The sequence below is a fragment of the Protomyctophum bolini genome (genome assembly GCF_963924005.1).
Source record: "Protomyctophum bolini genome assembly, chromosome: 18".
NCBI lineage: Eukaryota > Metazoa > Chordata > Actinopteri > Myctophiformes > Myctophidae > Protomyctophum > Protomyctophum bolini.
The window spans coordinates 18,947,051-18,966,222 of record NC_137879.1 but is presented as its reverse complement, the minus strand read 5'-3'; the positions used below and the strand labels follow the sequence as shown (position 1 = coordinate 18,966,222).

Genomic DNA, 19,172 nt, shown 5'->3' with positions numbered 1-19,172 from the left:
AAGAGACAACAAACAAACAAACAAAATGAGAGGTTCATTCCATTTCAATCACTGGGGTAGAGAAAAAGGATAAATTCTAGTTGAGGTTGATTTTACCGCTCCAGTGAAGAAATTGAAGTTTTGATTGCTTTTGTTTCCTGCAGTGAAACAAATAAAGCCCCTGGTACACTAGGACTAGGTTATTATAATTCTGGTACAATATATACAATGTATTTGTATTCACAGCTATACTATTTCCTGCTGTTGCCCTTATCTCTAATTTCAGCCTGTATTCATGGTGAAGCTCAGTAAACATTTTCGAAAACTACGTCATAAATAAAGTTATGATTAAATATGTGCCATTATATCTGCCCCTATTTGACTTCCCAGCCACTTCCGCTAACAAATTACTTTAGTCTATTCCATGTCCCTTTTTGTCTCCACCAGGCCGAAGGCATGGGGAGAGAGTATGTTTTGCACTCCGTCCGTGTGTGTGTGTGTGTGTGTGTCCGTCCGTTACCAGCTAATCTCCGGCACCGTTAACCCGGTCGATGCCAAATTTTGCAAACACACTCCCTGGATGTCAACGATGAACCTCTGCCCCAAATTTTCCAGAATGGCCTGTTATAGCGCCACCAGGAGGCCAACTTTTGAAAAACATTTATTTTTATATTACTCCTCCAGATTTTGTCCAAAAATCCCGCAAATCGTTACACACCATCTCTATAGTCATGTGTTCAAGACAGATCTATCCGATATTTCAGATTCCATCCTAATTGGCTAACATTGGCTTTCAAAGTTTGCAGGTTTGCACTGACTTTCCTACTAGGCTAATATATCCCACCCTTTTCACATCGGCCTGTTATAGCACCACCAACAGGTGGATTTTTGCAAAACACATTTTTGGAACAAAATGCCTCAAATCATCTAATTGCCACCCAAAGAAATGTCACCCTTTTCACATTGGCCTATTATAGCACCACCAGGAGGACACAACCTGACCTGCCCTGGTGGAGACCTCAATCAAGCACAATTAAACTGAACCATGTGTTGTTTCTTTTCTTTAGGGGTAAAATTGTTAAATAGTAAAGAACAAGTGGAAAGTGGAACAACTCACCTAAATACTAATTGAAGGTTAGCTGTTATTCAGCCAGCTCTTTATGGTGGACATTAAGATGCAGGTAACCCATTCCACATGCACTTATGCCACAACTGCTGTGAACAATACAGGAACAAGCACTGCTTGATTTTATAGCCTGCATACCTTAACCACATGAACCCAGGGTTGAACACATACCTAAAAAACAACATCTTCAAGCCAAGCTACAGTAGAAGCATGTAGATCTGTCATTTTCAGAAAAGATATCTGGTGTGCAAAGGAGAGTGCCTTCCTAGTATAGACCCCTGGGGGACTCTGGTCAAAGAAGAATATATGCTTGAAGTGGTTAAACTATTATTACACAACAATTCTGCCACCATCAGCAGCCTTCTATTATACTATGAAACAGTACAAACCTTAACCAACACGTTTAATAAAACAGCGTCTGCCACTTAAACATTCAGATGTTCATTGACATTGATACCGATCGTCCACCTATCATCTATCCATGTGCTGTGGGGGAAAGAAACAAAATATTGTACCTTCTAATGAAATGCAGCATCACAGGACTTCCAGTGAATTCTATAAATATAATCCTCCGTAACACAAAACCCATTACGCTGAGCAAATTCCACTGCTTATGAGCACACAGTGAGAGTTCATGAGGTTATTTAATGGACCTGCATGCTGCATCCAGCAAACCAGGACATATACTGCATGTGAAAATGGACTGCCTGAATGGAACTTTGCTCAGCCAACTGCTACCTCCAGTACTCATCAGTGAGACTCTTCTGGGTGTCCTTGGTAATGGCCTGGCACTGTGGTTCTTCTGCTTCTACCTCAAGCCCTGGAGGAGCAGTTCTGTCCTCCTGTTCAACCTGGCACTGGCTGACTTCCTGCTCATCGTGGCTCTGCCTTTCCGTGCATGTTACTACCTCTATGGGATGAACTGGAAGTTTGGAGACACTTTCTGCAAGATTAACCTCTTCATGTTGGCGATGAACCGCACTGGAAGCATCATGTTCTTAATGGCTATTGCTGTGGACAGGTACGTGCGTGTAGTGCACCCCCACCATCTCGTTAACTCTTTAAGTGTCTACAAAGCCACATGCTGTGCAGCTGGACTGTGGCTGGTTGCCATCTCAATGACGGCTCATCCCGTGGCTATGATGAGAAACAATACAAGTCACTGCGAGAGCTTTATGGTTAAGACCGAGTTCAGTTTCTCTCTAAAGTGGCATAGATCTGTGTTTGTGCTTTCCTTCTGGCTGCCTCTGACTGTAATCCTCTACTGCACCGTCCAGATCGTTGTTCATCTGAGGAGGAGACAGCTGGCTCAAGATGCCAAGATCAGAAAGGCTCTGGTGTTTGTCACGGTGGTGGTGGTCATCTTCATTATCTGCTACCTGCCAAGTGACGTTACACAGCTGCTGATCTGGATCAATGTGTCTGAAGGCTGCGGCGGTCTGCTTGATCTGACCACAGCATTCTACATCACCATCACACTGACCTATCTCAACAGCATGCTGAACCCCATCATCTATTACCTCTCCAGTCCTTCATTCGAGAAGATCTACAAGAGAACTATTAAAAGACATCAAGTGGGGGACGCTGCAGAAGCAGCGGACAAAGCTAGAGAGACAGGCTCTGAGTCCATCAGCCAAATATGAAGCCTGAGTTTGTGTGTTTTTGCAACAAAGCAGTCTGTGTGTGTGTGTGTGTGTGTGTGTGTGTGTGTGTGTGGCGTAAATGACAGCATGGTAGTGTGACTGGATCTAGGAATGATCATGACTCTCCAAAATCAAAAACAAATTATATACCGGCAATGTTTTCACTAGTTTCAGTCACTATAATTGATATTTTTTTTAATAGTTTTGCAAATGTCTACATTTTAATACAGCAATGCATTGAAATTGATATTAAAAAGAAAATGTACTTTGTAATATGTATTTTTGAATACTTGAATACGTATTTTTAAGCAACTGTACTCCAGTAGTTGCTTTGTAATTGAACCATGAATACATTCAACAGAGCAGCTTATAGTAGAATAATATTTGACCAGGAGTATTTATATAATCAGTAAATATAAAATACTGGGTTTGAGTACTTTGTCCAACAGTAGCCATGACACACAGAATTATGTCTGTGAGGGATGTGACAAATCATCAAGTTGGGAGGAAAATTGAGTAGAATTCGCATGTGATGTGAAGGATGAATTTAAATATCGAAGGTATTTATCATATTATCTTCCAATATGGATTTTGGCACATGATTTCAGCTGCAGTTTGGAGATAAGAGAGTCTCTCCACGAGGATAGATTGACCAGCAGCACAGTCACAGCAGAGCTGTGAGACGTTTTTATTTCCAGGGAGAAAAAAAAAAGTCTGGGTCCGAGTCCATTTCAATTCGGCATAACGCAATCAGTCTCTGCTGATTTCTGATCGTCTGCACCTTTGTTAAATTGACACACACACACACACACACACACACACACACACACACACACACACACACACACACACACACACACACACACACACACACACACACACACACACACACACACACACACACACACACACACACACCTCTCTCTGTCACTCTAATTAATTATGTATCATGTCGCGCAGCTGCGCCTAGAGCTGCCTATGCCATAGAAAGCATAGGTGGACCCCAGGCTACAGCAGAGCAGACTCAGTGATGTTCTACTCTCACAGTAAACTTCTTAGACACGTACCTTATATATATATATTGATGCCACACAAAAATCATAAGAATAAACAAATATGGCCACAGCCGTAACATGCCCTGTGAACCTGAAAGTCTGTGTAGAAGAAGCTGATGAAATGTCACTTTCAGGGAAACGCAAGGACAGACACACACACACACGCACGCACGCACGCACGCACGCGAGTTATCGACAAATAGTCATTAATATTCAACTGCAGTCATAGGAATCCGACAGCGCCTAACAATTTGTCAATCAAAAGCCAACTATAGCGAGCATATATGAATATTTATGAACACTGACAACACTCACAAACTCGCCCAAATATTTGGTTAAACTTCACTTTAGAATATCCTTATGGCTATCTATCCATGTAACAAACTGAAATTAACCTGGTATCTTGTTAGTTTAAACAATCAACGTTTGTCTAATTTTAGCTCACTCTACATCGCTTTAGGTTTTTCAGTTGAAAATCCATTGTTTAATTCGTGTAGTGAAATGTGAAGGTCATATGGTTTAGTTTAAGTTGGGACTCGTACACTAGCTGTACAATAGAGAAGTCCTTATCAAACTTTTTTTTCCTAGTCAAAATATCGAAGCACAAAAATGGGGTCCCAGAGATAGAAATGCCATTAAATGGGGGTTCGTAGACTAATGCATGTCAAACTGGGGGTCCTTTAAATTATTTTGTTTGAGAATCACTGCTAGAGCCATAAAAATCTTCTCTCATGGGGGTCCCTGGCATATCTCTTCAAATGGGTGTCAATTTGGCGGTCCTTGACATGAAAAAGTTTGGGAACCAGAAAGGAAGGAATATCAAACATCTAAATACTGAAACAAGCAAATACAAAACTGCCTAGGGTGTTCACCCAGGCAGTGGTGACCTCAAAATGTTTGAAAGTTAAATATCCCGAAATGTGCAATGGCATTAAAATGGAATTAGCTTTCCAGAAGGATTGTGAGTGCTTTTTATGTGTCTATGTATATATAGGAAGTGCACACAAAACCTTTATTGGCTAATTTTGGTGTGACTGACAATCAAAAGGGGGGGGGGGGGGGTAACTACCTGTCAGTGGGGACTGTTGGCTGGGAGGAGTAGGACTAAGGCCCTATACGTCCTCTCTGCGGGGGTGGGGGTACTACCTGTGAGTGGGGACTCAGTGTTGGCTGATGAATGAATGTCAACATCCTAATACAGCCGAATACTGGGGGGTCGAATTACAGTATGACAGGCAATTTGCTGTCAAAATGGGGTCCTACCTGTCAGTGGGGAGTGTTGGCTGGTGAATGAATATCAACAGAGATGTTATTGTATCTGATCTTGTAGGATCACAGAGCTACTGTGTGAGCACTAATCATCTGACAAATCACGCCTCTTCTCATGTCAAGTCCGAGGCTGACTTATCAGGGATCAAAGCTTAGTATGTATTTATAATCCTTTAGTCTTCATGCTGAATCAATTAATATTGCCCAAACCTCAAATAAAATATGTATGTGGCCAACATTTGTCAACACACATAAAAGAAAAAAATTGTCAAACGATGTATTGCTTCAGTAGCTTATATTGATGCACGCATTGCACGGGCCAGGTTTTGTTTCATACCTCGCCCGTCCCGGGAGCCAAACCGCCCTGCAAAAAGAAATATGAATGAACAACCCCCCTGCCCCGCGACCCGCAGAAACAAAAAGTAGCCTACCGATCGGCTTTTCAACTCCCAGGAAATCCAGTCCATTCAATTGCTGTCGAGAGAGAGGGGAGGGGGGACTGGGCCATATTCCCGTGCGCTTGTCGTTCTGGTGATTTTTTATCCAGCGCATCCGTTGAGTTTAACTATGTTCAAAACAATGAAATAAATAAATAAATGTCAAATACAGAGAGAGAGAGAGAGAGAGAGAGAGAGAGAGAGAGAGCGTTGCGTTTACATCAGCTAAGGAAATGTGAGAACAGCATTAAACGATGACTAGACGAGTGTCCTGTCCTACAACAACATTGCATGGAACATTAAAATAAAGTTGACTGCAGCTGGGTCTGAATATTATATAATCAGGATATAGAGGCAGGCGGGCAGCTGTGCATACTTGATTAAATAAGCAACACATTGACAGGCAACAGAGAGACGGGAAAGCAGAGAGGGAGAGAGAGAGACAGAATAGGAGAGGGAGGGAAGGTACCGGAATGCTTTTTTTCCCCTCCATTTGGGGGGTGGAGGGGGTTATAGCTGTGTCGTGTGTCCAACTTCAAATCCATTTCCCCATGCAGGCATTCCAACATACGACAGTGATCTGAATAATTACCAATCAAATAGATGGATTTCCCTTTATAAGCTCTGATAAAAATATATTTTTACCTCTGCAAAGGTGAGTGAGCAGTTGTTCAATAACAATGGCTTTTATAATATTCTTGCCAAGTTGTATTAGCCTTTAGTCTTGAGGTTGAACTTAAATAAATTAACTTCTTTCTCATTATGTGAGAGAAGATTATCCTACACAGATTGCTACCTTTTTAACAAGTGGATCCATCGGACAGGGTCTTGCTTGCCAAAATAAGCTGCTGATTCACAAGTTGTAACGCGGTGCGGTTAGCTTGTAGATCTGTCCATTTGAAACCCGTTAGTAACGTTTCCTGATAGCACCATCACATTAGTTTAAATGGGCGCATTAGTTTAGTATGTACTATGTTCTACTACACTAGGCGAAACCTGGCCGAACGCCTGGGAAAGAGGGTGTCCCACAAAAATGAGCTACAGGCATAGCCCCGATATTTTGTGAAGCCACCAAGGAAATCGGGATTTCCTGAAAGTTCATAGAATGGCCTGTTGTGGCGCTGTCCCAACTTCACCAAGACTGTATTACCTTAATAAACATGGTCATGAATACTTTCTGCTAGTTTAAAGTCTCATTTCTAATGTCATAATATTCTTTTTGGAAAATGATGGTCCCATTTATTAAAAGAATGACCATAAATCCGCGTATGTTCTGAGGGGCGTGGCTACCGTTACAGTCTATGATCGGGATTCCCCACCCACATTCCCCACCCACTCGAATAAAAACCAACTAAGAAGAAGGGGGGAAGTCCCGCCTCGTTGTCTGGGCCAGCCAATGGGCCAGCTGGGCCCAAACGGATCTAGAAAGATGGCGATTTACAATACAAGGACTGACAGGCTTCATTTTACGTTCATGTTAGACCCGGGGAACGCTTTGTCCATATTTTTTACAGTCTATGCTCGATACGCACAGACGAAGGCAGGTATGCCACGTTTAATGAATGGCGCGTGATATTGGGCTTACCGAAAATACACACTCCTTTAGTCACTTTATGTAACTTTCCTTGGTGAATCGTATGTATAGAAGAGTGGTTCTTAAAGTGGGGCCTGGGGACCTACAGGGGTCAAAAGTAGGCCTTTTTTACTGTTGTTCTTTCTCTTCTGTTGAATCAGTCGGCAACTCCCATTACAATGTGTAGAGTTTGTTAGTAGGAATGTAAACAAAGATGCACCACTGGAAGAGGTAAGTGAAGGTAAGTGAACAGGCGAACATCCGTTCTCTACACACAGACCCAGAGGCAAATTCAAATGAGAGAAAATACACGTTTGAAACTGTTTAGGCCGGGCTTGTGTTAATTTAATTACAATCTCATTGTGATGATAACAGCCACACGGTAAACGGTCTCATATCACTGGGTCATGCTGCCCAGAATTTACATAAGTCACACATGCACGGGTACAGGTATTATCAAGACATATTTGGACAAAACCACTTTAACGAATTAGCTAGCCTTAAGAGAACAGGTTAATCTAAGCTTTCAGTAGTAGAACAGCAGAGATTACAATGATTAAAGATACCACACACACACACACACACACACACACACCCCCACACACCCCAGCCTGGAGGAAATGGAAGTGTTGTTGCTGATAAAAACCAATATGTCCACAAGGTAGTGCATGTGGTCAAGGCACCATACAAAACCATATAAGGTTATTTGATAAATATATATATGAACTAGAACTGCACTCTGCCGAGTGCATACTTGCTTGTTGCACACTAGTAGGCCATAAATGGCCTACTAGTGCGCAAGCAGAGCGCACAAGTACTTTCGACCGCTGGAAAGTATCACATCTCAGTATCTCTGTGAAGGAACGTTTGAAATGTATAATAATTACGTGTAACTATTTGCTACCTAACTACTTTTTTACAGAAAAATGAATCATTGATATGTGATGAAAAAAAAGGTATATAAACTGAATTAAAATATATTATACAGTATAATTATTTTATTATTATTATTATTATTTTGCCTTGTGGGTTCCATGTAAGGGCTTGTCTTGTGATGCTGGTATTGGGCTTATTTTATATAACGGTAAGTCTGTGCCTGGTTTGCTGGGACCAGTTACCACATTACGTCATCGTTGAAAGCTGGGACCAGAGTACATGGTGTGTATATGTATGACTAGCTCTCAGTGATGACGTAAGAGATATGGTCATCTGTGTAGTCTGGTCCCAGCAGACCAAGCACAGATTTACAAATTACAAATCACATTACAACTACATACAGAGTATGTAATTTGATTAGCAGTATACTGTGGTTACTTGGTTCCAAAAAGTGAAGCCAAGTTTTTTTCAACCGTAGGTTTGTGCCTGGTTTGCTGGGACCAGTTACAACATTACGTCATCGTTGTGAACTGGGACCAGAGTACATGGTGTGTATATGACGTAATGTTGTAACTTGTAACTTGTAACTAGTCCCAGCAAACCAGGCACAGACTGTATGTAGTTGTTCTAGTTACAACTACATACAGAGTATGTAGTTGTAATTTGATTAGCAGTATACTGTGGTTACTTGGTTCCAAAAAGTGAAGACAAGTTTTCTTCAACAGTAAATCTGTGCCTGGTTTGCTGGGACTAGTTACAACATTACGTCATCCTTGAGAGAGTACATGGTGTGTATATGACGTAATGTTGTAACTTGTAACTTGTAACTAGTCCCAGCAAACCAGGCACAGACTGTATGTAGTTGTTCTAGTTACAACTACATACAGAGTATGTAGTTGTAATTTGATTAGCAGTATACTGTGGTTACTTGGTTCCAAAAAGTGAAGACAAGTTTTCTTCAACGGTAAATCTGTGCCTGGTTTGCTGGGACTAGTTACAACATTACGTCATCCTTGAGAGAGTACATGGTGTGTATATGACGTAATGTTGTAACTTGTAACTTGTAACTAGTCCCAGCAAACCAGGCACAGACTGTATGTAGTTGTTCTAGTTACAACTACATACAGAGTATGTAGTTGTAATTTGATTAGCAGTATACTGTGGTTACTTGGTTCCAAAAAGTGAAGACAAGTTTTCTTCAATGGTAAATCTGTGCCTGGTTTGCTGGGACTAGTTACAACATTACGTCATCCTTGAGAGAGTACATGGTGTGTATATGACGTAATGTTACAAGTTACAAGTTACAAGTTACAACATTACGTCATATACACACCATGTACTCTCTCAAGGATGACGTAATGTTGTAACTAGTCCCAGCAAACCAGGCACAGATTTACCGCTGAAGAAAACTTGTCTTCACTTCGAAGAGACCAAGCGAAACGATTACTTGCGCGCTCTGCTTGCGCAAGTAATGAAAGCGATATGCTCTGTGACACATTGTTCTGCTGTGTTTGATTGATTGTAGTGATGGGAGATTAATCGGCAAACATATCGTTATCGGCCGATTTGAGTTGTTTTTAGATATTAGGTATTAGGTATTAAAGCAGTGCAGATACCCTGTTACATGTATTTTTCAGAACGGACAAAATTATTATAATGTTTCAATACAGAATGAGATCATATCGGTAATATCGGTTATCGGCCATAACAGCAATTAATTATATCAGATATCGATATCGCCCAAAATGTCCGAGTGTACAAATGGAACCAAATGGACCCTTACAGGTCTGTAACTCTGAGTGTACAAATGGAACCAAATTGACCCTTACAGGTCTGTAACTCTGAGAGTGTACAAATGGAACCAAATGGACCCTTACAGGTCTGTAACTCAGAGTCTACTAGTACAAATGGGACCAAATTGACCCTTTTATAACTTTGAACTCTGATACTGTACAAATGGAATCAAATGGGACTCTTATGGGTCCATTTGGTTTTACTCTCAGAGTATTGGGTGTTGAAATTAAAAGGTTTGATAACCTGAACCTGAACCCTTTCTCTTATAAAAAGAGCCTATTCTCCAAACCATCATATCTTATGCTTTGCTAGGTTGCAGAAGGACTCACTTCGCGCACAGCTGCCTTGCCTGTCTTGTCGACATGGGCTTGCAGGACAGAACTTTTATTTGTGACAGACACATAGTTCCTTTGCAGACAATACAAAGCTAAGAAAACAGTAGCCTACTTTTTCTGCATGTCAATGATGAGATAGTTCTTTGGCATTTCAAGCTTTCCTCACGGAGAGCAAGAGGAGACAACAGTTTATCTGCGGAGCAGCCAGCGATCCTTTCTTTGATCTGCTGTCGGGAGCAGTGCTGTCAGCTGAGCGCATGCAGTTATGAATAATACACATTACGGGGTTAAAATCCGCCTCTCACAGTGTTTTTCCACTACGAACCATTGAACGTGCATTGTAATACACATTCTTGAATGGTCTGTGAGCGTACAGATACGCGCTAGCAGTCTGCCGTCATCCAGGCGGATGTGTACACTCGGCGCTTCACGCATGTAGCGTGTCACGCTTCTCACCCACAGGGCATCTTACAGGTATCATTGTGATCGCAGGTCGCATTTACTATGAAAATGTTGATTTCCAGTTAGTTAGTCCGTCACCCCATCCTTGTGACATCACGTGACATCATCAGGGATGGAGATCCCTGATGTCATCAATATTAAGCCAATATGGGAATGCCCATATATGGAGATCCCTGATCAATATTGGACAGCAACTCTACATCTGACCTCAAACCCTTAATATGGAGCTGACCTGTTTCATTCTATATGTTGATCTGGGCCAGTACAAAATTCATCTACCTCCCAGTCCCGGAAGAGTAGTTCCGGAGCAACGGATTGTGTGGCCCTGGTCTTTCCCTAATGGGACTGATCGAGGGTAGCTACTGGGACGTAAGTCGGAACTTAATCACCCCGGCTGGGTCACCTGAGTGAGGGGTATGATGTTGCGAGACCCGAAACCCAGATGACCTTGGGATACATCACTGAGGATGTCCCAGGTGCATCCATGCAATCTTTCTTTTCGTTCCGTTGAAGACCTCCTATTTCGCTATTTTTTAAAGATTCAGAAAATTCTTAATAACGTTTCCCTGCTTACTCGAACTCGCACTCACTGTGCTGTGAAGTGTCTCATTCTATTACATTCTGATTCTCAGCATGTTAGGTTATGGCTGCTGTTGAGTGCACACAATCTGGTAATAGCAGCTTATCCTGGATTTGTCATCCTCTGAGAATCTTTATCTTCCCATCTCTGAATGCTCCTTTTTTCTTTACCCGTTTCCCTCTCAAACACATGTTAGTCTCTCTGCTCTATCTCTTCCCTAAGCCTACTATTCCCTCTGTGATCCGTGTTGACCTTTATGATATCTGTGTGATACTATATGTCTGTAAAGTCTCTGTTTTCCCACTCCTGCTCTCCTCTTCACATGTCAAACATTCTCTTCTCTCACAACTCCACCAGTGCTCTCCCTCTCCAATTACTCCTCACTCTCTCTCCTCTCCACTCTCCATCTATTCATCGAAAACTTTGAGAAATTTAGATGTGTATAGGCAGACGGCATGCGTCATAATTTCGCATTTTCGGGTCATTTATTTGCGTCGCCATCTTTCTCCTAATCGTTCTCTCTGTTCCTTGCTCCCCAAACCCCAACCCCATTGAGGAATACCTATTGGGATTCAGTCCCATAGCCGCATTTGGAACGTCCCCTCCGCTATAGCTCTGAGATATCCAAAGCACATGGTATCCAAAAAGTAAAGGTCGTCAACAACAAGCAACAAGCATTTAAATCACTTAGTCAGCCTATGGCCAGTCAACCCTCGTCTGCATACCCAGTACTACAGATTGTATTGGGAAACCACCATGGCATGCTGACTAAAAAAGCGAATTAAACGCTTGTTTCAACCCGTCGGTTAGATTTTCTTGACCGCTAAAATGTAAAACATTTGAGGGCAGGGGAAATACCTTTACTTTTTGGATAAGATTTGTGGAAAAAGGTAAGAATCAACAATATTGTCCACTTTTCGCCGGTGTCGTCATCTATTCTGCCGGCACCCGGTGGCAGATCAGTGCCTCGGCTCGGAGCGATACAGCGAGAGAGGTTCAAATTAGAACCAAGTTAAAGACTGCTCTCCACCTCCACCTGATGAGAATACTCATATTGAGTTCAATATTTCTCATTTAACTCAACCATAACCTCTCCCTTTACACCAGTCCTCATTGAAAATAACTCATCATGAACCACAGAGGAACCCTACTACTCCCATAAATCAAATGTTAGCCTAACTAGAGTACATTTCCCCTTACACGTAACCCTCACCTCTGCTCCTTATGCCGGCTTCCTGTATAAATCAATGTTAGCAAACCCTCAGTGAGTAAAACACTGGCTTGCATGTAGAATAATTAAACAAAGATCTGTTTAGCCTCTCTTTTATCTCATTGCCATCAGTTTGGAAGTTGTAGGGGTAGTGTACAAGAAGTCACACTTAACCCCAGGTTGGCAGAGAGTGTAGCGCCCAGGATTAGACAATTCACACTGGGTGAAAAAAAAAGGGTTACAAAAACCGTGTGATAAAAAAATAAATAAGTTTCTCTTAACACTATGCTGAACCCGTAATTGTAACACAATTATAATGCAATGCTTGAATTATGCTCTTCAAGCAAAGAAAGTTAACTCATTAAACAGGCCCAAGCAGTCTTCTGTAATGTTAGAATGAGGCCACTCTTCACAGTTAAGGACACAATTTTGCGAGTAGCGAGCTTTAGATTGGCTCTTTTTGGCAAGCAACAAAGTACAAATTTAATCCGGCTTAATAAATTGTCCATGAGAGAGAAGAGAAGTGTTATAGTCGGCTGTATTTTGTAGTGTTTAATTAGTGTATATACTGTATGGATTCATTATATTATTTGGCCTTTTGTATTGTATTGAATTTTGTATTACTTTGTGTGTTCCTTTTGTTTTCTGTTATTCCTGTTTCTGCAAGGTGGAAGAGGTGGAGAGGGGGTGTGGTGGAGAGCTGATTGCCAATGACTGTGTAGCAAACTGACAGAGATCCGTTCCTGCACGTGGGGAATTGATTTGATCCCCGTTTCTGATTCGTTAACTGATCATGCCCCGACTGCCAATTGGCCATGGGCTTTCGTTCGGGCCTGTCCACAGGTTAGCAGATTGAGAGTACAGCCCAGGTTTACATATTAGGCAATTGGCACCGGGTGAAGAAAATGGGTTACAAAATCTTGGGATAGAAAAAGAGAATAAAGAAAGAAAGAAATAGTATCTCGTGAGGTCAGGTATGGTACTTCTACAATACATCTCAGTGGTTTTAAACCTGCAGCTTTATTTTTTTAAAGCATGAGGTCAGTCTGCTGCCCCCCCAGGTTGGCAGAGGAAGTGTAGCGCCCAGGATTACATTAGATAATTGACACTGGGTGAATTGTCTTTCGCCCAGTGTCAATTATCTAATGTAATCGTTGCAAAATTGTGGGATAACTTAAAAAAAAGAAAGAAACTGCAGCTTTATAATCAGACTGCCAGAGAGAGATAGAGACAGACAGAAGTAAGAGTGATTATATGCTGTATATCATATATGTCAAACTCAAGGCCCGGGGGCCAAATCAGGCCCGTGAATGAATTATCTTTGGCCCGCGGGATGATATTTAATTAGTATTAGAACTGGCCCTCTGGTATATTGCACGGACCACCACCAAAGTCCTGCTTTGTGAGGATCATAGAACAGGAAACTGAGCTTAATAATAATGCATTTTCAGTTTTAAATGCATTTACTTTTTAGCCTGGGACGTCCTCCTGACCGCGATGCCCCGTGTGTTGAAACACAGTCCGGCCCTTGACTTTCACCAATTTCTTTATTTTGGCCCACCGTGTATTTGAGTTTGACATCCCTGCTGTATATCAATGAATTGACGTGAACATTTTGCAATATATTTTTTATAATCGACCTAATTCGATTATTCTAATCAGTCACTTAAACCCTATTTGAAGTCAAATGTACCGCCCCCCTCCCCCCCAATTTATTAATTGATTAGCAATAAATTTTTATTATCGATTATTTCAATTTGTTTGATTCAAAGCAAAAAATAAAGACATTTGACTTGTTAATACCACCAGGACTGTATTTAATACATAATTTATTGTTTACAGTCTGTCTACAGTATGGAATGCATTATAGCATACAGTTACAGCTCCTTTGCTTCAATACCTTAGCAGAACTATGAAGTATTGCAGAGTTCTGTTTAGGCTTTGATGTTTTTGAAGATACGCATGCTGACAGTTTGATGAAGGCTCAGTGCGTGTGTGTGTGTGTGACGTGTGTGCATGCGGTGCCGACGGTGCCATGGCCCTGAAGCTGCTGTGTGTGTGTGTGTGTGTGTGTGTGTGTGTGTGTGTGTGTGTGTGTGTGTGTGATTCGTTAGTATGCCCCTCTTGGCTTTTCTCTACTTCCATCTCTCTCCTGCATGTCACTCCTTTGTCTTTCTTTCTCTCATTCTCCAGGGTGACTTCTGTACCAGTGTTACAGCTGGAGCCAACAATTAGTACTGCACAGGCAATGTGGAGGATGCACACAAATAAAATGCTACAATATTTACACTGCACACAATTGACAGACACTGTCTGTCAATTGTGTGCAGTGTAAATGTATGTGTGTTGAATGGAAACACACACACACACACACCACACACACACACACACACACACACACCACAGCCACAGACTCATTCCTCCTTGCCATTCCTCCAAGCGCTTTGTGCCAGTAGCCAAGCCATCAGGCTCCACAGACAAGCTTGACCCCCACATGAGAACTTAAGTCCTACAGTACGCTGTCTGTTACTGACTTGACTAGACTATTGATTCCTGCATGGACTCTGGACTCTTGCCTTACTCTTACCTCTGCAGTGTTTCATTATAGCTGGGGAGTCAGACACCCAAAATTTGAGAGGACCTGTGATGTCATGACATTGTATTTTTTGAGTGGTGCAACCACTCCTACAACCAGCAATGTCCGTGTACGTACCTGTGTAAATGAGCACGAGTATGTGACTTATTTATACCAGTAGGGGGCGCCAGAAACAGAGAGAGGGATAGTGCTGTGTCTCTAATGAGAGAGATAGAGAGAGAGAGGGGGGGGGGGGGGGGGGGGATTGCACCACTCAGTTCACACGTGTGTGATTTTTCCTCACGAAACACACTCCTTGGCCTAAATTCGGCCATATCTACTTTTCCGTGGAATGGATTCAGAATCATGAAAAACCCCTAGTTTGATGAAAGTTTGCCTTATATTGGTTGTCTATGGTGTGGTATACAAAAATAGCCATGACTGTTTCTCACGATGTTTCCGGCAGAGCAGACCTCTCATTCTGTGAACTTTAAAGGGATACTTCAGATTTTAAGATCTTAAGCTGTATGAAATATTTAATTAATTGCCCAAGTCCCGTGGTGGGAGTTTTGCTCTGGTTTTTGTGAAATATTAAGTAGTTCCGGTCATTTTGTGGGGGTGCAGGTCTTTTTTCCGACAGCATATTGATCCGAAACCTCAATCCTAACCTAACCCTAACCGCAAGCACGGGAGCAGCGCATGTCGGACCACCGCTTTTTCGCATCGCAGCGAATGTCCCCCCGCTGCGGATCGGATCGTTGCCCCGTCGGCTAGAATGCTGTCGGAAAAAAGGCCGCCTCCCATTTTGTGGGGGGTTCATTTTTCCCCCCTCTATCACACGGAACTATGTTTTTTGTGTCCATACCACTACACCCAAACAATAGTTCCATGTGATCAAGGGGTCGAAGTTGAACGAATATTGAGCTAATATTTTAGAAATAGGTCAACAATACAAATTACGTTAATTAATTTACTTTTACTGCGTGGCCCCCAGTGCCCCCCACAAAATGACTGGAACTACTTAATATTGACCAAAACCAGAGCAGAACTCCCACCACGGGACTCGGGCAATCAATTAATACAGTTGCAACCACTAGATTAATGGCAAGTATTTCATACAGCTTAAGTTCCAAAAATCTGATCTATCCCTCTAATGACCAAGTGAATAGATAAAACACAAATAAAAAGTATGTCATGACATCACAGGTTAATCCTTAACGGTTGAGCTTTTGGGTGGAGGTTATGTTGTCTGTCTTTCTGTCTGTTTATGCGTGTGTGCGACATGTGTGCGTGCACTATAGAGAAATAGATTGCTATGTCCATTTAGAGACAAGCCTACTGCCCACAGCCTTGCATTGCCTCTCTTCGACACATTGCGTGCTGGCACACAGAGAGAGGAAGGTAGAAAACAAGCATGAGATAGTGGACTCAACTGCTGTGGTACATTAGCTATGATACCTGAATTTCCCTCATGATCTATAAAGATTCATCTTATACAGACACGGACACTCAATTATCTCACGCACGCACACAGTAAAATAAAACAACCTTTTCTTATGTTTCCATGAGTGTGTTGCAACACTTTTGTCTATGCTCCGGAGGTATAATAAGTAAGCTCCAAGTGAACTATGGTCAACATTTTCAAACTACAGTACATATTAATACAAATGTTGAAGTGCATGTTCGTCCTGTAGCCTGGGACGATACCACTGCCATCCACACAACAGTAACAATCAATGTTTGCACTTTGCACTTAAATGAGTTAAGTTACATGAAATGGTGTGATTACTATAGGTGGTTGAGAGACAAGACGTTCTATAATGAGGTGGTTCTACTGTGATCTAGTGGGACATACGTCTACAATAGCAACGCCAGAGGGATACAAGACCAATTCACTAAGGCAAACCATTAGAGCGGCAATGAAGGGCTGCAAGTTTCTCTTTGCCCTATTGTACGTACTGTAAGAGGAACAGAGCAAATGGAATTGTTCTACGGATGCTTTAGGCAAACGTGATGCAACTTGACTTTCTGATGTGAGAAACAATACATACAAAGTAATCTCATACTGGCATTTTACCGTGTTATTTAATTAATTGAATAAACCTTATTTTATTATAACGAAAAATTTAAAATATACATTTTAACAGAAATGACATAATCATGTCATATCATTTCATAGTATAGTATGGCTTACTGTATGTGTCCATTCAACAATAGATGAATTGAATGAATAATGAAGCTACATATAATTCCAGTGAAAGACGGATTATAAAATGACGATGACATGGAAGTGTTGACACGTAAAAAAGAAGGTCTGCATAACTCTCAAGGCCTCTCTCTCAAAACAAGAGAACCTAGAAATAGCTACAGTACAACAAAAAAAGCAGCTATTTTAGGCTGGTACTGTACACATGTGAGGGCTCTCATTCTTCAGATCAAATACTGTATACTGTATCTTTTATCTTTCTTCCTTGAGCTCCATTCTCTTGCTTAGGGACCAGTCGAAATTTAGGAAAAGGGGGCCTGGAGGAAAATAGGGGAGGGTGATGCCTTTCTAATTTTTTTCCACTCCACCACTCGCACAATGCGCAATAAACCAGACCACTTTGTAGTTGGAGATCCGGTTTAGACTGGATACGGAGACAGCCTTTCTCCCAGAGCCATCTAATAGAAGAGTTGCGATGTTGAGGGGGCAGGAACCGAGCGCTCGAGTGCTGTTCATGCAGCCTGAATTGGTACTACAAGCTGGAGCTGGAAATACATTGTTTTCAACGAGGGAAGCGCAAATAAGAGCTATTTTAAGTATGTGTGCAACATGACAACTGTTTTAAAGTATTGTACAGTAACAACTAAAGTCTCTTTAATGTTTATGTTGTACTATTACTACAAAACAATCTAAAATAAAAGGTATTTAAGATCATTAAAGCTGGGCTGTTGCCTGAGTCCAATGCATTTATGTCTACTTCCGGTCCAGGAGTTGTCCCAGTTGGTTGTCCCCATGCAGCGACGGCTCCAGAAAATTGTGACTGGGGGTGCTATTGGGGGGCTGGCTATTTAGAGGGGGGCTAAAGCCCCCCCCCCCTGGAGCCGTCCATGTCCCCATGCTCAATAGAAGTCTATGTAGGAGAGCCACCATTGGACTGGCCCCATGAAGTGAACACAGTTTGCGTAACTCTGTCTATAAGGCTCTGCTTTCTCCGTGCATATGGTGTGTGCAAAATATTATCAGATACAGCAGGCGGGCTACGACGAGAATTACAATTAAAACATGTTTCTGGTTTGCTGTCAGACTGTCAGTTATCATAGTTAATAGTTCTGATTGGTTCAAATCACAGAGATGAAGAATGCAACTTAAAAAATAAATGATGCACTTTGCAACAATTACTCAGATGTTTAAGAGAAAAGAGTGCACACATTTGTGCATGTGTGCGAATAAGGGGTACACTGTGTCATCAAAACCTAATAAATTGTTTAAACTGACGTAGAAATGGAGCTACGGAATGGCTCCTCAAACTCAGCCAGTGATTATTGGCCGCCGTTATTATGGGATCGGCACTTGATTCATTTCATTAGGCCTGGGAGAAACTAGATAGAGGGAGTCACGGCATCGTATCCTATAGGAGCCGGTTCCACAGGCATGTTAATTGATCACCTATCCGTGGTGGCCTTACGGTGCCCTGACGAAATTGATTAAAAGACAAGCTTAGTGATATATAACACAGAAACGCCTAAGGTGAGAGAGCCCATGCGTTCTTTCACTTACTATGCATACAAATAGGTTTGGATACACACTGCAGGCCTTTTCTCTGCCGCAAGCCTTTCTTCCGGCTACCTTACTACGACTCACTTCATCACAGTCCTTCTGTCCCCACTGAAACACAGTTGCCCTCTCTCTAGTAATCTAGTATCTCTCTGCCTCACAGGGACCTGCTGTATATTCGTGAATCTATTTTGCGTCCGAGCATAGACAATTGGTAACGCCCGCCTGCCTCTGATTGGCCTACCGACACTGCTGTCTTCACTGTCCTCTGAGACGTGGGGTTACTCCGTGGTGGGAAATAATACAAGAGAATGACAGCTTGGCACATGCAACAGAATGCATCCTTGTAACTAACTTGTAAGTTTTATTTTTGTAGAAGAGGCAAACTAATATTGTTTATGCCGTTTGCTTTGATTGAATAATTGATTGAACACGTTTGGTTGTACTATGATTTAATTTGGGTGTGTTCGAGCCAACCAGATTAATCTGGAACCAGGC

At 41.9% G+C, this 19,172-nt stretch overlaps 2 protein-coding genes across 3 annotated transcripts in view; one reads left to right on the top strand and one right to left on the bottom strand.

The window, feature by feature from the left end:
• The window catches only part of rab26 (RAB26, member RAS oncogene family), a 62,365-nt gene that overhangs the window by 30,944 nt on the left and 12,249 nt on the right, over positions 1-19,172 (bottom strand). The gene's annotated exons all lie outside the window — the stretch shown is intronic.
• On the top strand, positions 1,804-2,748 carry LOC308333064 (hydroxycarboxylic acid receptor 3-like; the record flags this gene model as incomplete). Its single annotated transcript, XM_080789261.1, has 1 exon — positions 1,804-2,748. The coding sequence occupies one exon, from the start codon at positions 1,804-1,806 to the stop codon at positions 2,746-2,748; it is 945 nt and encodes a 314-aa protein (XP_080645387.1).